A 17,447-nucleotide genomic window follows, 5' to 3' on the forward strand; every position below is an offset into this window, starting at 1 on the left:
TGGTATTGGGAGGGGGGCTGAAACTGGGAGAATAAGGACACAAAGGGAGAGAAAGAGTCAGGGCCGTACTGGGGGCACTGAGAGGGCGTTGGGATGTATGTGGGGAGGGCGCCAAGTTTTGAGCAGAATGGGTGCTTAAGGGTGGAAGTATGCACTGCTGCTGAGTGTGGCGGGGCATGCACCCTCCGGGTGGGCGCACCAGGAATATGCCCTGTTGCCCTGTGGGCCAGTCCGAGCCTGGAAAGAGTTCTACTCCACTTCCTCCATTGTCAAGGATCACAATTTGTTTCATTGTTTGCAAGCATCTATTCTGCTGATGTTTTTGCAGTTTCTCATTTTATATTATATAAAATGAAGCTTGCAGGAGAGAAGAGGAGAGACAACATCTGCTCCTAGGTAGACCCCTGGGTGAGAGACTGGGTGCCTGCCTGTTTGCTTCTCCTGCTGCCCCCCTGTCTGTTATCTGGCCCCAGGACTGGCTGCTGTGCTGAGGTGAGGCCTTGCAGGACTGGGGCCCAGGGAGGAGGGTGACTTGGTAGTTTCCTGGATTTCATCTGCCTAGAGCTGCCTGCTCAGGGCTATATAGGGTTCTGCCAGTGACTTCAGCCCCACAGAAGCTTGCAGGAGAGAAGAGGAGAGACAACATCTGCTCCTAGGTAGACCCCAGGGTGAGAGACTGGGTGCCTGCCTGTTTGCTTCTCCTGATGCCCCCCTGTCTGTTATCTGCCCCCCAGAACTGGCTGCTGTGCTGAGGTGAGTGAGGCCTTGCAGGATTGGGGCCCGGGGAGGAGGGTGACTTGGCAGTTTCCTTGAGTCCATCTGCCTAGAGCTGCCTGCTCAGGGCTATATAGGGTTCTGCCAGTGGCGGCGGGGTCGCCACCAAAGGGGTGACACCAAAGGGGGTCACCCCTTTGGGGGAGCCACTTTGGGGGATGGTGAGGGCCAGGTCCTCTGGCCCAGGTATTTGTATGTGGGGGGCCATTTAATAGTGGGGCTTCTGTTTTAATTTGTCCTGGGTGAGATAGTCCTATGATGTGTCTGGGCTTACCTGGAGATGTGGAGACAGGAGGTGTGTCCACTGACTATGGGGTGGCCATTTTGGTGGTGGTGGGGAACAGAAGAAGTAAAGTTGGCAGGTCAGCAGGCCGTTACAGGGGAAGGGGACTTAGAAATCTAATAGCTGTTTCCCCTTCTGGCTGTCCTGCCAGCTCTTTGACCTTGTGGAGCTGTGCCGACCACCCTTGGAACCTCACCTTGCTCCTCTGTAATGCCAGGTCAGTCCAGAATAAATCAGAAACCATCCATGATTTGATTCTGGATGAAGGTGCCGACCTGGTATCTGGGGGAGGCTGGGGGCCCAGTGTGGTCCCAGCTTCTCCCTCCAGCGTACTCTGTTGAGGAGTGGGTGAGGGACTGTGGGTGGGGAGGTGGAGTGGCTGTGGTCTATAAGAATAACCTTTCCCTTACCAGGATCCCTGTTAGAGTGTCGGACCATATCGAATGTGTGTACTTAAGTCTGGGGACCAGGTATAGACTGTGACTTCTGTTGATGTACCGATCACCCCGCTGCTCAACAGAGTCCCTAACTGAGCTGACAGACTTGGTCTCGGACTTGGTGTTGGAGTCCCCCAGGCTTGTGGTGCTGGGGGACTTCAATGTTCACTTTGGGACTGATTTGTCCGGGGCGGCTCAGGAGTTCATAGCAGCCATGACAACTATGGGCCTATCCCAAGTGGTCTTGGGGCCGACACACATTGCTGGTCACATGCTTGATTTGGTCTTTCACTCTGATCAGGGTGATGTTCCGTGGGTGGGGATCCTGTGACTTCCCATTGTCATGGACGGACCACCATCTGGTTAAGGTTGGACTCACAATCACTTCTCACCTTCGTGGGGGTGAGGGACCTATTAGGATGGTCCGCCCGAGAAGGTTATTGGATCCCATAGGATTTCAAGAAGCCTTGGAGGGATTTAGTGTTGGCTCCGCTGGTGATCCTGTTGATGACCTGGTGGAGAATTAGAACAGCAAATTCACTGGGGCAGTAGAAATGATTGCTCCTAAGCGTCCTCTCAGCCAGGCTGGTCTCTAGGTCATCTATGAGAGACCATATTACTCCTGTATTGAAGGAGTTACACTGGCTGCCGATATGTTTCCGGGCAAAATACAAGGTGTTCGTTATAACCTATAAAACCCTAAACAGCTTGGGCCCTGGGTATTTAAGAGAACATCTTCTTCGTTATGTACCCCACCGCCCATTGAGATCATCAGGAGAGGTCTGTCTGCATTTGCCACCGGCTCATCTGGTGGCTACTCAGGGAGGGGCCTTCTCCATTGCTGCCCCGAGCCTTTGGAATGTGCTCCCTAGTGAAATAAGAGCCTCCCCATCTCTTTTAAAAAGTCTTTAAAGGTCTGTTCACCCAGGCTTTTAGCTGATACTGTTTTGATTGTTTTGAATGTTTTAGAATATTGTTTTTTAAAAAATTATTGTGTATTAAATTTCTTGTTTTTGTTTTTAATTAATGTTTTAATGTTTTTATCTTGTTGTAAACCACCCAGAGATGTACGTTTTGGGTGATATAAAAATATGTTAAATAAATAAAATAATAAATTATGCTGATGCCTGTGAGTGTGGTTGCAAAGAAGCTTGTGCAGTACTACGGGAGATTATTGTTAAATAAGCATCAATCTTTATTACGGTCACAGACCAACATAAAGTTAAAAGAGAAAGTAGCTAAAAGTATCCAGGATAGAATATCTAAAACCAAATGGCAGTTGCTATTAAAACCTGTCTGTCACATTTCAAAGCCAGGATGTATAATGATTACTATACAATTACAAATACAATTTGCAATTACATGTTAAAAGTTAGGATAGATAAAAGTGATTACGTATAAAATGGTACTACAAGGACTAAAAATACTAAAAAATAGTAAAAATAGAATCACTCCTGAGAAGTGGTAAAAATCATAAAAATGCATAAAAAGCATTAAAAAAGAAGGGGGATAAAGTTGTAATAAGGTTAAAGGATATGGGAAGAGAGAAATATATAAAATCCTGAGTAATAAAACTGGAAAACAGCCAGATTGGAGGTTGTAAGGAGCAGTGAAAAGGGAGGTGCATGAGCAATTGCAGGGCCTGCCCAGAGTCACCGGGAGTCAGATTAAGGCTGGTAGGAATCACTGCCTGCCATCCGTCAACAAATGCTGATGGCAGCCGCATAGTACCTGGCAGTGACACTATATGTGATGACAGGCTTAGAGTCAGAGAGTAGCAGGGAGCTGTAGAATTGGCTCGGATGACCTGGATACTTGCTTAACAATGGAAGGATGAGGGAGGCACAGATGTCTCTATAGAACAAGCAGTATAGAAGAACATGCTCAGTGGTTTCGACCTGCCCTAAGCCACAGGGGCATAGTCGCTCTGCAAATGGGGTCCTTCTATAACGGCTTTCTAGCACTGCTGAGAGGAGGCCGTGGCAGTGAGCCAAAGTGAACGCCCTTCTATGCTTTGGAACCACCAGTTGGGTGAGATATGCTGCTGGAGATGCAGAATTAAGCCTGTCACAGATATGAAATTTTGGGACACCGATGAGATCTGTTTGGCACTCAATGTCTATAATGTGCTGCTTGATGGTTGCTTTTGCCTGATCGTAGCCCATGTTGAGCAAGGTCAAGGGGGAAAGGCCCAGAGTAGCTATATTTGTCTCGATTGTCTGGCTCCAGGTAGATTGATAATCGTCATGTAGGGTTAGGGGGGCAAGACCAATTGGGCAAAAGGATAGTCTGAGCCAATAACAGAGAATAGCCACCCACACTCTAGCCTCCAGTTTGATCAGGCCTGTCTCCAGGCGCAGAGTGGCATTGGAGTCAAATCTCAGTACTTGAAACACTGCCCTCAGGAATTTAGGTTGTACAAGTTCCAGGGTTGTGATGTTGGGAAAGGAGCCCAATTGAGCACCATAGAGGAGCTGAGCTAGTGACTTGGCTATGAACAGTTCAAGACCCGCAGGTACAAAATGGCCTCCTCTTGTCCGCAGGAATTTAAGGATGGCAGAGGAGCTTCTCTGGCATTTAAAGTCACGTGTTCTCCATGAGCTTTCCTAGAGCCGTCAGAATGAAAAACTACTCCCAAGTATTTGAAGTTGTAACTTGCTCAATCTTATGTCCCTCAGTCCACCAGGAGTGAATCTTGGGCCTCCAGGCGAAGGCCATAATTTTAGTTTTGTGGTAATTGATTTCCAGGTAGTCCTCCCTGCAGTGCAACATCAGGGCCCTCAGTACTCTTCTAAGGCCAGTAGAGGTCCTTGAGAGTATGGCTGCATCATCCACATATAACAGGATGGCAATGTGTCTCCCCGCGAACTTTGGAGGGTGGAAATATGGGTTGCTAAGCTGGCCCACCATAGAGAATGTAGAAATTGAAGAGGAGTGGGGCCAAAGTTCATCCTTGTTTGACTCCCTTCTGAGTTGGAACGGCTCTTGTGAGGTTGCCTTGGGGGCTAAATCTCATCTTGAGTGATGTATCTACATGCAGGGTGCGAAGAAGGTATAACAGGTGCTGGTCAATGGAGGAGGCTTCCAACTTCTCCCATAATTTGACTTGTGAGATGGACACAAAATGCTAGATCCAGTCACATTGATATTGACAACCATTACCACTCTCCCCACCCCTACAGCCACCCCTCTCGGTGAACTTGTGCAAGGGCAGTGAGCTCCTGCAGAAAATAAAATAACATAAAATTAACAAGTACAACACACACATACAAACCTCTAAAAGCAAGCCACACTATAAGCTGAGATCCTATGCAGTCTTACTTGGGAGGAAGTCCATTGAACTAAAGCATTTACTTCTGATAATCCCAGCAAGCCTGCAAACTGTTCTCAAAACTCAGGAAATCAGCTGCTATTTTATGATACGTATATATACTTTAAGCCTGAAACATTAAGATAAGATGTGAAAACAGGCTGTGGCTGTGCGATACGGTATGCGATACAGTGACCCTGTATGCAATTATACAGTGTCAAAACCCAGATCGTACCAATGCACAGTAAGCTTATACAGTACATTGTGAAGCAATTTCAAGTTGCAGTCTGGAAAGCCTAATCAGCTAAATTAATCTGCTAAAATAAAATGCTAGAACCCCATTCTCCGGTCAGATTGATATTCACAACCACCACCAGATGCCGCTCTTTCTGGGTCAAATTACCGGAACCTGAGAATATATCTTTCCTCTCCTCCCAGTTCTCCTGTTCGTAGTGAAACTTCCGTGTTGCTGATGGGTATTGTAAACAAGCGGACTTTTGGAATTGTCATAGCTCTTGAGGAAAAACTATCTTCAAAAACAGAAAGGAGAAACGGAACTGTTTCTAGAACTACTAGATAGATGATGAGTTCTTGGACAATCTTGAAAACTGTTTATGACTAAAGAGAGAAATCTTCTGCATTCCAGATTAAGAAACTTTCTGAGTGAGTTTATTTTGTTGTTTCAGCCCAGAAATGCCACCAATATTCCCAGGTAAGTGTGTTTGGAATTATAGTTGATCTTGTGGTAGCAAGCTTGACTTGTCCCCTTAGCTCAGCAGGGTCTGCCCTGGTTGCATCTGAATGGGAGACCAGAAGTGTGAGCACTGTCAGATATTCCCCTCAGGGGATGGAGCCGCTCTTGGAAGATGATCTAGATTGCAAGTTCCCTCCCTGGCAGCATCTCCAAGATAGGACAAGTTTTGGTTTTTTTTAGAGGACAAGATTTTTTTTATTGAACCAACAAACTACCGGCTGAGAGAGATTCCTGCCTGCAACCTTAGAGAAGCTGCTGCCAGTCTGTATAGATAGATAGACCAATGGTCTGACTCAGTATATGGCAGCTTCCTATGTAACCACTTCCAAGAAGCGCATTGCCTCCTGCTGTCCTCTTCAGATCAGCTAGAGAGTGTAAAAGTCCTTTTGGCTTTCTAGGGCATAGCTAGGGGAGAGGGGGCCGTGTTCGTTGCTCTCTCTGGTGCCCCCCCCCCAGTGTGGGAGATAATGAAGAAAATAGGGAGGGGTGTAGCTGGAGGACCCTCAGGAGCTGGGGGCCATTGTTCTTTGAACCCTTTCGCTCAATTATAGCTACGCCCTGAGACTTAAGCAGCCAAACTGTGTGCAGTTGGGCAACCATTGCTAATTGGACATGCAGTATTGTGAGAAGGGAACTTGGAGAGAGAGTGTCATTGGCCCGAAAAGAGAAGCAGCTGCTATGATTTTCAGACTGTGCTTGAAGAGAGAAGAACATTCTTGACAGGATTACAATATCTGGGTTGCCAAACTGTTGGTGAGATTAGAATTAAGAAATGGGGAGGATGACCTAATGGAAGGAAATAGGTGTCAAGGTGATGTCTGAACAGGAAGAGAATTCCACCCCCCCCCATTCATCCTATAGTAGCATGTTACAGGAACCTCTTTCGTGTTTTAATGAAAATGGATTCATATTCAGTTCAGCTTATTGCAATCTTTGATCAGATATACACATTTCAATCCAAACCCAAATAAAAAGAACCTTGGGGTAAATATTACTACAGATAGATAGATAGATAGATAGATAGATAGATAGATAGATAGATATAATGTGTAAAAAAACTATTACATTAAAATAAAATATAATAAAATGAAACAAACTAAAAAACCTAAAGCACACCATGTAGGAGCCACCTAATGGCGCAGCAAGAGGTTGCCGGTTCAAATCCCCACTGGTATGTTTCCTAGACTATGGGAAAGATAGACTACATAGAAACATGGCAGCAGCAATATAGGAAGATGCTGAAAGGCATCTCACACTGCGCAGGAGAAGGCGATGGTAAACCCCTCCTGTATTCTGCTAAAGAAAACCACAGGGCTCTGTGGGCGCCAGGAGTTGACACCGACTCGATGGCACACTTTACTGTAGCATACCATGTACAGATCTTAATCGCAGCTGTACAGAATCCGGTTACCTGATACATTACATCGGGGTGTTTATTGAAGAGAAGTAAATTTATATAAAACTCTTCAGAATTATTTGGGTATCTAGAAATGAGAAGAGTAGTGTACTAATTTATCTAAAACGTAAATCAAAGTAAAAAGAACAATACAAGAGCACGTGGACAACTATCTCAATATCGCCAGTCCCACAGCGACACAGTCTTTCCAGACAGGGAACTCTCTTGAACCTATTCGCCAACACCACAGAGGGCAGCATGTCCAGCCAAGACAATGTCAGGGCTCTTCTATGTGTTGGCATGTCAGATTTTACAAATATTTAGCTGGTTTTTGCAAAGGCTTAGCAACTCCAAACCTCACATAGCTTGATGCCTGACTTGGATCTAACTTGTGTTCCATATCAATAAAGCACTGCTTAAGGATCACCTTGGTGTTATCATAACCCAGAGGGAGTAGATATTCCATTGACAAACCATATGATTTAAGCTTTTCAACAATTAAATACATCCAATCAGAGGGATATTCATCCTTAAAAATTAAGGGGGCTAACCTAGAAGGAAAAAAGATCAGTCTCAACCATAAGTTGAAAATATCCATCCATCCACTTTATTACGGCCAACGGCCAAATAAAATAAAACAACTACAGAATAATACAATCAGGTTACAGAGTAAAAGCAGATAATAATACAATAAAACAAAAAGAAAGCAAATACTAATACAGTAAACCTTCACCAAATTTCTGCTACTCAAACCCTGCATCACTCCTTTCGACCCTTCTCTGCCGTAGTTTGCCTGCTATAAAGCAGAACTTTGCAACTCTCAAGGAAATAGAATCGTTCAAATCCGCCAATAAAAAATCTACTTTCACTTGCTCTGAAGCTGACCCACACTGACTTAATACAGGGGTAATTAACTCTTCTCTGAGAAGTTGAAAATATGAATCCAGGCACATGTCTCCAAACTTAACAGGCCTGCTTCCAGTCACAACTTAGCATTAGGCACATAACTGGGAATTGAAAAACTGGCCCTAAGAAACTTAGACTGTACCCTCTATATATTCAAATCTGAAAGATATAAAGAATTCACCACTCTAATGATTTAAGATGGTGTGTCTGAGCTTGCTCCTCTGTTGGTATTAGTAGATTTTCATTTAAAAACCTTGAAGCATATGATGTGAGGAAGGATTGATTAATACAGCCTCTTTAACTTGCTGGCTAAACAAGAACAATTAATAACAGCATGCAAAACTTCACAAGTCTAAAACAGATGCTGGCTTAGTCCATTTTAGGGAGCAGAATGGGTTTACCATAAGAGGATTATTCCAGTTTATTTTTGATAAATTAATTCTCTTACAGTGTGCGTTGTGGTGTGTAGGCTGTTCTTTAAGGGGCAGAAGATGCAGAAAGCAAGGGAAGCTGACTGAAGTGCAGTTCTTTTGCTAAAGGGAACTGTATCGATGGCATCGGTCCTTTCCCCACTCTGATTCTCACACCAACTCCTTGATTCTGTGCTCACCATCACTAAACACAGATTTGAATATCTATTATGCTCATAGGTGTGCAAAAGATGATGGGCATTAATAGCCTTCCTTGACCCAGCGTATCAATTAATGGTGAAAATGCCCAAAAGATACCTCACCATTGTCAGCTATGAAAATTATGAGTCAATATTATTATTATTATTATTTATTTACACAGTCAGACAGATGTTATTGACTGGTTTGTTTTATACAGACATCGAGTCCTTCCCAAGGACCTGGGATGGCTGAATTTTATTGTCAATGTTGTTGCTGTTATAGATATCGTCACAGAAAATAGGCTGTTCCCAGTAAAGCGGCTTTTTGTAATTGGCTGATGGTGATTTCTGTGGCCCCTATGGTGTTGAGGTGCTCTTCAACGTCTTTTGGAACTGCACTCAGGGCAGCAATTACCACTGGGATTATTTTGGTCTTTTTCTGCCACAGCCTTTCAATTTCAATTTGTAGATCTTTGTATTTGGTGATTTTTTCTATTTCTTTTTCTTCTATTCTGCTATCCCCTGGTATTGCTATGTCGATTATTTTGACTTTCTTTCTTCTCGACTACAGTTATATCTGGTGTATTGTGTGGTAGATGTTTGTCTGTTTGTAGTTGGAAGTCCCATAATATTTTTACATCTTCATTTTCTTCAACTTTTTCTATTTGATGGTCCCACCAATTTTTGGCTACAGGTAGCTTGTATTTTTTGCAGATGTTCCAGTGTATCATCCCTGCTACCTTGTCATGCCTTTGTTTGTAGTCAGTCTGTGTGATCTTTTTACAACAGCTGGTTAGGTGGTCCACGGTTTCATCTGCTTCTTTACAAAGGCGGCACTTGCTGTTTGTGGTGGATTTTTCGACTTTGGCTCTTATTGCATTTGTTCGTAGTGCCTGTTCTTGTGCAGCCAGTATTAAACCCTCAGTTTCTTTCTTCAAGTTGCCATTCTTAATCCATTGCCAGGTCTTGCTGATGTCTGATTTTCCACTTACATTGTGCAAATATTGACCATGTAGGGGCTTATTTTTCCATTTTTCTGCTCGGTTCTTGACTTGTTCTTTCTTGTAGGCCTGCTTTGTTTCGTTGGTGTTGAATAGTTTCTTGTTATTGACCATTTGAAGTGCATCTTCTTCACTGTCCTTGATATATTCTTCAAGGCCTCTTTTCTCTTCCTCTACTGTTTGATGGGCTTGCAGCATTCCTCTTCCACCTGAGCTGCAAGGGAGGTATAGCCTATCGACATCACTGCGGGAGTGCAGAGCATGATTGATGGTCATGATTTTCCTGGTCTTACGATCTAGCATCTCTAGCTCTGCCTGAGTCCAGTCTATTATTCCTGCAGTGTATCTGATAATAGGTGTAGCCCAGGTGTTTATGGCTTGTATGGTGTTCCCGCCATTGAGTTTGGACTTTAGGATTTTTCTAACTCTCCTGATGTATTCACTTCCAATTTTTCTTTTTATTATTTATTTATTTATTCAATTTCTATACTGCCCTTCCAATAATTGCTCATGGCGGTTTACACAGAGAAATAATAAATAAATAAGATAGGTCCCTGTCCCTAAAGGGCTCACAATCTAAAAAGAAACATAAGATATACACCAGCAACAGTCACTGGAGGTACTGTGCTGGGGGTGGATAGGGCCAGTTACTCTCCCTCTGCTCAATAAAGAGAATCACCACGTTTAAAAAGTGCCTCTTTGCCAAGTTAGCAAGGGTGTGTGTGGTGTGTTTGATCCCCTGCCTCTAATGTAATTCCAATCTAATGTGCTGAGTGGGAACTTGCAGCTCCCATCCATAAGACCTATCAGCTGGCTCCAGCTTACTTCTGGCTCAAGGTTCTTGTGTGGGTGAGGTCCCTGAGTTTTGGCTTCACATAACAACTTGTTTTATGTATGTAAGTTTGTACACACTTCTGTCCCTGGACCGTTTACAGCAAAATAAAACAAATTAAAACTTTAAAACAATTAAAAACCGCAAATCTGGTTAATGAACTCAAAGAGTTCATTTATTTCTTATTAGTAAGAAATTTCTTACTAGTAAGAAATAAATGGTAGTAAGAAATAAATGAACTTTTTGAGTAAATATAGAATTTTGTTGAAGGTATTTCAATGCTAAGGTGATATATGTATTATTGTGATTTGGTTCACTGTAGATTTCTCCTGATGAAGTCCTGCTTAAGCAGGAGGAAACAGGTTAAAAGCTACCTAGGACACTGGTAGAGCAAGAATCTGAACAAGAATCTATGAGAGTGAAGACCAATAAGGACTTTGAAAGAACCACAAAGATTGTCTTTTACATTATATTCCTTCATTATATAGCATTTTACATGCATAAATAAATTTTGGATACAATATTTGACTTTCAAGTAACAACATTCGGGACTCATGAAATAGAAATTATCTCTCCCACAATTCTCTCAAAATTCCATGTGTTTCATCATTGTATGTAAATTTATTATAGGAGTTTTAATTGATTACTTGTGTTAAAAACATTTATATATTTGGTCAATTGCAAATGTTAATTGAATTGAAAAGATTTATTGAATTGTAATTTTGGTATAAATTTTGGTATAACCCATTTAATATGCTTTCCATGTGAGTTTTGGAACAGATAACTATACACGATGCATATATATTTCTTTATGTATATGGTCTGCTTTCATGGTCCATGTATCCTCTAATTCTTTATCCAGTTCTGTAGCCTGGCTGTTAGCCAAACCTAGTTCTGTAGCCCGGCTGTTAACCAGGGTTAAGAGTGGGAGCGCACACTTAACCCCCATTCCTTGGTCATGTGGTCACAGAGATGGGTATCTAGAGTGCCCATCTCAGGGGGGAATCCCCCAATGCACTGTGCTTATTGTGTGATGCATTGTGAAATTCCTGGAGGCTGGGAAGCATTGGCTCCCGGGAAAGCTGTTTGTGCGTGTGGCCAAGAGGTGGCAGGAAGGGCATGGAGATCACTGAGTAGGTTGGGGAGGGGACACCCCACACACACTTATTTTCTTATTTTATTTTATTTATTACATTTATAAACTGCCCCATCCGAAGGCTCTGGGTGGTGTACAACAAATTTAAAAAGACATAAAAGCACACACCATTTAAGACAGTGCTGAAACCGATTCAGAAAACGATTCAGAAACTTAGAAAGAAAACGATTCAGAAACCTTGGAAGGCCAGGCTAAACAAGTAAGGGATTTGTAAGCTTCTGATTTGGTGCAATCCTTTTGTTCTCCTCTCTTCTTAGCTAGCATCCCCACCAATGTAAGAATTTTTGATGTCCAGGAAGACTTTGATATGGGAGCACTTCCAAACAAGTGAGCATTGATGTGCAGGCTGAGGTGGTACAGCCCCATTAGAGGACCATACTATTTGTACACATGTGAATTTAGTTCTTGCTTAACTGTCAGTTATTCCTCTCTGTACCAGTTTGCGTGTCCCATTTTCTCGTTATGGGCATGGGCATTGCTTCTGGAAGAAGTCTGGTGCCTGCAAAAATGTAAGACTTGAATACAACCTACTTTTGTATATTTTTCCAAACATTTTTAGAAAGTGCAAATTTGGCAATAGGTAATGTTTGCTGATTTTCTTCTTGGGTCCATCCACAATATTTAATAATGAATACTGTCTGAATTAGATTACAGGGAGAAATACAGAGACTGTGTTAGAAAGAAATACCAGACACCAGAAGATGGGAATGCTTGCCACAGGGCTCATCTGTATCTAAATGAAAGATGCACTAAACTAATTAGTGCAAATGTAAAGGAAGGAGAGCATGACATATTGAACAGGCCATGGAGACATACAGGGATCATATCGGAGCAAACAGCTGCTATTACCATAGATTCCCTCTTTGGTGAAGACACTGACAGAGCGCAGACAGCTGTGCTTCTGGGAGCGGCTGGTGTTGGGAAAACCACGATGGCAAGAAAGATCTTGCTGGACTGGGCAGCTGGAAGGCTCTTTCCTGACAGATTTGATTCTGTATTCTACTTAAGCTGTAGGCAAATGAATCTTGTTGTAGGGCAGACTAGTTTGGCTGACTTGAGTTTAAATAGCCACCCTGAATTTACTCAAAAAGAAGCACAACAAGAACTTCTAATGAGTCCTGGTAGACTGCTCTTCATAGTTGATGGCTTTGATGAACTGAATTGTTCCACTGAGCAAGAGGAAGGCAACCTGAGTACTGATCCCCATGAGAGGAAGCCAGTGGGAATCCTGCTGAGCAGTTTATTCCAGAAAACTCTTCTTCCCGAGGCCTGCTTAATAATCACAACCAGGCCAAATGCTTTGGGGAACCTTGAGAAGTGCTTACAATCTCCTTGCTATGTGGAGCTCCTGGGATTTTCTGAGGAGGGGAAAGAAGAATATTTCCACAAGTTCTTTGGGGATAAAGCATTGGCCACACAGGCTCTTAATTACGTTAAAGGGAATGAAGCATTTTGGACTGCATGCTTTGTCCCTAGTGCGTGCTGGCTTATCTGCACTGTGATGAAACAACAGTTAAGTGGTAGGGAAGATCTAGTGCCAATGTGTGAAAACCTCACTGCAGTGTATGCACTCTCTCTCTCTCATTTGTTGACTGAGTCTCCCTGCAATAGATCAGAGCAACAGAATGTGAGAGGGTTTTGCTCACTGGCTGCTGATGGAATCTTGCAAAAGAGAGCCTTGTTCAAGGAAGACGAGATCCGGAAGCAAGGTTTAGATCCTCTCTCTTCCACTTTGTGTGAGCATCTTTTTCAAAAAGATCCTGATTGTTCTGGCATCTACAGCTTCATCCACTTCAGTCTGCAAGAGTTTCTTGCCGCTTTGTTCTGCCTTTTTGAAGATGGCCCTGAAGATTCTCAGACCACCAAGCAAGATATCAACGTGTTGCTTGAAAGCTGTCACAAAGATCAAGGAGATGTAACCTTAATTGTGCAATTCATCTGTGGCCTTTTAAACAGAGAAATAATGCAATATATAAAAGACCAATTTGGGTGGAAAATATCCTCTGCGGTTAAGACTAATGTACTGGAGTGGCTTAAAGGAGACACACAGAAAACATTAGCTTATCCCAATTATGATCAACTGGAGCTCTTTCATGCTTTGTATGAGAACCATGAGGAGGAATTTGTTCGAAGTGCACTTGCTCATTTGACTGAAATAACAATGGACAGGTTGAAATTTACACCCATGGATCAAGCGGTTCTCTCTTTTTGCATAAAGAACTGCTTAAATTTGGAGGCCCTTTCCCTGTATACATGTGTGTTTCTGTCAAAGGACCATGAGGCAGAAGAACTTCTGGGATTGTCTAGCTGGTCATCTCAGTAAGTATTACTGGAACCGTCACATCTATCTTCTATATATTTAACTCTCTTAAACATACCCGTCGCTAATCCCATGCGTGGCAGCTCTCATGAGAGTTTGTGAGCAGCTGCATGGATAGTGACGGGGATGGGACGGGAGAAAATAGTGGGGAGCAGGCAGCGGGTAGCAGGCGGTGGCTGGCCAAGCCGACCACCAGGAGGAAGAGGAGGAGGTGGTGGCGGGCCGGGCCAGCCGCCGGGAGCAGGAGGAAGAGGAGGCGGCAACAGGCCTGCTGTAAGGAGGAGGCAGCAGCGGGCTGGGCTGGCCACCAGAAGGCAGTGGCCGCTTCCTGAGTGGGCGGCGGGAGAAGGTGGCGGGCCGGCTTTCCAGCCAGCCCACCAACCAGAAAGCGCAGGGGGCAAAAAGCGGGGGTGGGGAGAAGAAGCTGACCGGCCAGCCAAAAAGCCGGGTATGCCGGCAGGGTGGGGGGGAGAAACAGGTGGTGGGTGGGCTGGCCGGAGGGGCAGATGCTCTGTGCCCAGCCCAGCTAGTTTATTACTATTTGGCAGCTTTTCATATAACTGCTTCCTGATAATGAACTTTAGCACAGGAGCGCTGCAAACATTAGTGCAGTTAACATGATTTTTTCCTTTACTTTACTGAAGGAAAATCATTATTTGGTTCATTTTTAAAATTCTTTTGCAAATCCTCATTGCTGCTTAATCCTCCTCCTGGTTTTCCTCTCAAGATCTAGATTAAATTTGTGTTAAATTTGTAGGACATTTCTGGGCAGAGATCTTGACTTAGTGTAGGACATTGGGTATAATGTCTATGGACCGAATCCTGCCCCATGACTGTGTAAGGTGTTCACACAGCTGTTAATGGGGTAAGACAAGTGTCCTACCCAGCGTGCTCTTGGTCTTCATTCATGTTCTAGCAAAAACCTCAGTGGTGGGGGGAGGGAGTGATCATCTGTGAGACAGGATCTGAGTAGGGCAGGACAGCTTTTCCTCCTTTCTCATTAAAGTACTGGGTAGGATCCTACCCAGTTCCCATCTCACAGCCCATCACTCCCTCCCCGTGTACCTAGGTTTTTGCTAGCACATGACTGAAAATTGGGAGCACACACAGCTCCTGATGCTGGGTAGGATGCTTGTCCTATCCCATTAACGCTTGCATGGACAGCCCTTATATCATTTGGTAGTATAATGTAGAATAGAATAGAATCCAACTTCTCTTTCAGATGCCTCCACCTACCAAAGAAGGGATTAGACTAGTTAGATTAGGAGGCTCACCTAGGATTCAGTTATGTCATAGCATTTCCATTCCTACCATACATATCCTGATTGCACTTTTCAGAGAAACATCACATCTGCTGCCTGATACACATCTGGGCAACACTGTCTGAGTGCAGAGCATGGGTGGGAAGCCGGGAAGGGATGGGATAACTGAGTGGAAGAGCCCAGTGCAGATGCAAACTCTTCCAGGACATTCACCAAGCAAACCCCCTGACACAGCATATCTGTTCTACACATTTAAACTATGTTGAGACTTATTTAATTGGCATGATGATTGATTCCCCAGCCAATGAATTTTGGAAAGTGTAAACTTTGGGAAAGCCTAGGCCAGGGGTCTCAAACTGCAGCCCTCCTGCTGCTGTTGGCCTACAACTCCCATCATTCCTGGCTACTGGCCATTGTGACTGGGGATGATGGGTGCTGTAGTTGATCAACAGCTGGAGGGCTCCAATTTGAGACCCCTGGCTTGGGGCTTTCTTACAAAGAATTCTCAGCATCCTCACAATACATCAACTTCCTGTTTGTTTTTGGAAGAAGCAGTGAAGCAAAACCTGTTTCGGACCTATTTTAAATGTGCTGCATAGGTGAGTGTTTGTTATTTACTATCTCAATAAGCAGAATGCATCAATAAGCCTGTATTATATCCATGATACTCTTGATATATTTTTTTTGGGTGGGGGGGGGATACGGTGAATCATGTGGTGAGAAACCCTTCTGTCTTTTTAGACCATGTCAGAAGACACGGAAGCATTCACCAATTTATCTGCTCTGCGAAGCGCTGAAAGACTCAAACAGTAAAATAAAGAAACTGGAGTAAGCCATGATAGCCTTCCCCCCTGTCCTGTCTCCTCACTTTTTCTCGAGTTACGTATCAGTCTGGTTCTTCTGCCATTATTCACTGAATGTGCCATAATGAGGTTCAGGTATTTCCACTGCAGTGGCTGAATGGGGCTGAATGCCCATACCCACAGAGCTGCTGCAAAAGTGAGCTGGATGAGTGGCAAGTGGATCTGTGTATGGTCATGTACGTTTGGGGAGGCTACAAAGGTCTGCCTGCTAGAGCACTTGTCGTATAGCAACAGAGAGCCACTCAAGCAATATGTATGTATGTATGTATTGAATTTATATACCACCCAATATCGAAACCTCTAGATGGTATACATAATTGAAACATAATATAAAATATAAAACATTTTAAAATAATAAAAAGATAAAAACCATAATAGATAAAAACACATCAAAATTTAAAAATTTGGTATCAGTTGAAGACCTGGGAAAATAGGTACATCTTCAGGGTACTCCTAAAAACAGACAGAGAAGGAGATGCTCTTATTTCAGCAGGGAGTGCGTTCCAAAGCCCTGGGGCAGCCACAGAGAAGGCTGGGTCCCAAATTGCCATCAAATGAGTTGGCGGCAACCATAACTGGACCCCTCCAGATGATCTTAATAAGTGACAAGGTTCACGACGGAGAAGGCGCTCCCTTAAGTAACTTGGACCTAATTTCCACAGCGTCGCTGAATGCAGTGCAAATCTATTGTAGATAATTATACTAAAAGGCCCAATGCTTTTCAAGCTGCACCAGTCAAGGGAAGACATATTAAAAAAAGCAAGTAAGCCATTATTTCAGAGTTCTTTCCCTTCATACATTTTAAATCTCATTGTCTATACTGCTTTCATTTTTATTTACATTGGCTCTGGCTGACCTTGTATGTGAGGCATAATAGTCAGAGTCAATAGGAAGGAAAGGCAGGCCCAGGCAAAGACCAGCTGCCAGGGCAAGACATGGCCAGGGGCGGAGCCACCATTGAGAAAATGGGTTCAAAGAACCTGGGCCACTGCTAATCAGGGGCCGCGCCTGGCGCTCCAGCCACACCCCCTGTGTCTGACATCAGACATAGTAGCGTCTGATGTCAGATGCAGGGGGCATGGTGGGGGGCCACCGGCGGGAGGAACATGGGCCACCAGCTGGCTTCCTTGTCCAGTGAACATGGTCATGGTGGCCAAGCTTGATGTTAACCTGGAAGTCCCCCTCCCACTATTCTCAGTATAATTATTAGAGGGAAGTTGCTGGCAAAATCAACTCTGTACAGACCTGGTGTGAATCCCTGATGCAGAGCAGTCTTTAGTGTGCTTTCAGGTGTCCTGTGGGTGACGGTGGCAACTTTCTTTCCAAAATGCTCATATTAAATGGATGATGTTTTTGGAGGAAAAGAGTTTGCTAGCGTATGTGGAATGTTAAAGAACACTTCTGCGCAAACCGTCTGAGGGCCAAAAGACAGGCCAATGCCAAGGGCCAGTGCCACAGGTGTTGGTGAACAAATATTTGTGAGTAGGCTGCTGAGCTATGCACAATGAGCATCTGCAGCTACAGCCTCCTTTAAGAGAATCTG

At 43.9% G+C, this 17,447-nt stretch overlaps 1 protein-coding gene across 5 annotated transcripts in view; it reads left to right on the forward strand.

The window, feature by feature from the left end:
* The first annotated feature begins 577 nt into the window (after positions 1-577).
* LOC128328117 (ribonuclease inhibitor-like) overlaps positions 578-17,447 on the forward strand; it is a 31,650-nt gene continuing 14,780 nt past the window's right edge. The window contains exons 1-3 of one of the 5 annotated variants that reach the window (XM_053257750.1): positions 5,156-5,516; positions 12,107-13,778; positions 15,783-15,869. In XM_053257750.1, the coding sequence (XP_053113725.1) occupies positions 5,498-5,516; positions 12,107-13,778; positions 15,783-15,869 (1,778 nt within the window). In that variant the 5' untranslated portion in view covers positions 5,156-5,497. Of the gene's footprint in view, positions 754-5,155; positions 5,517-12,106; positions 13,779-15,525; positions 15,920-17,447 lie in introns of those variants that run through there. The other 4 variants (XM_053257752.1, XM_053257772.1, XM_053257756.1 and 1 more) reach the window with 4 other exon arrangements.

This window comes from Hemicordylus capensis, chromosome 1 (assembly GCF_027244095.1).
Source record: "Hemicordylus capensis ecotype Gifberg chromosome 1, rHemCap1.1.pri, whole genome shotgun sequence".
In the NCBI taxonomy this organism is placed as follows: domain Eukaryota; kingdom Metazoa; phylum Chordata; class Lepidosauria; order Squamata; family Cordylidae; genus Hemicordylus; species Hemicordylus capensis.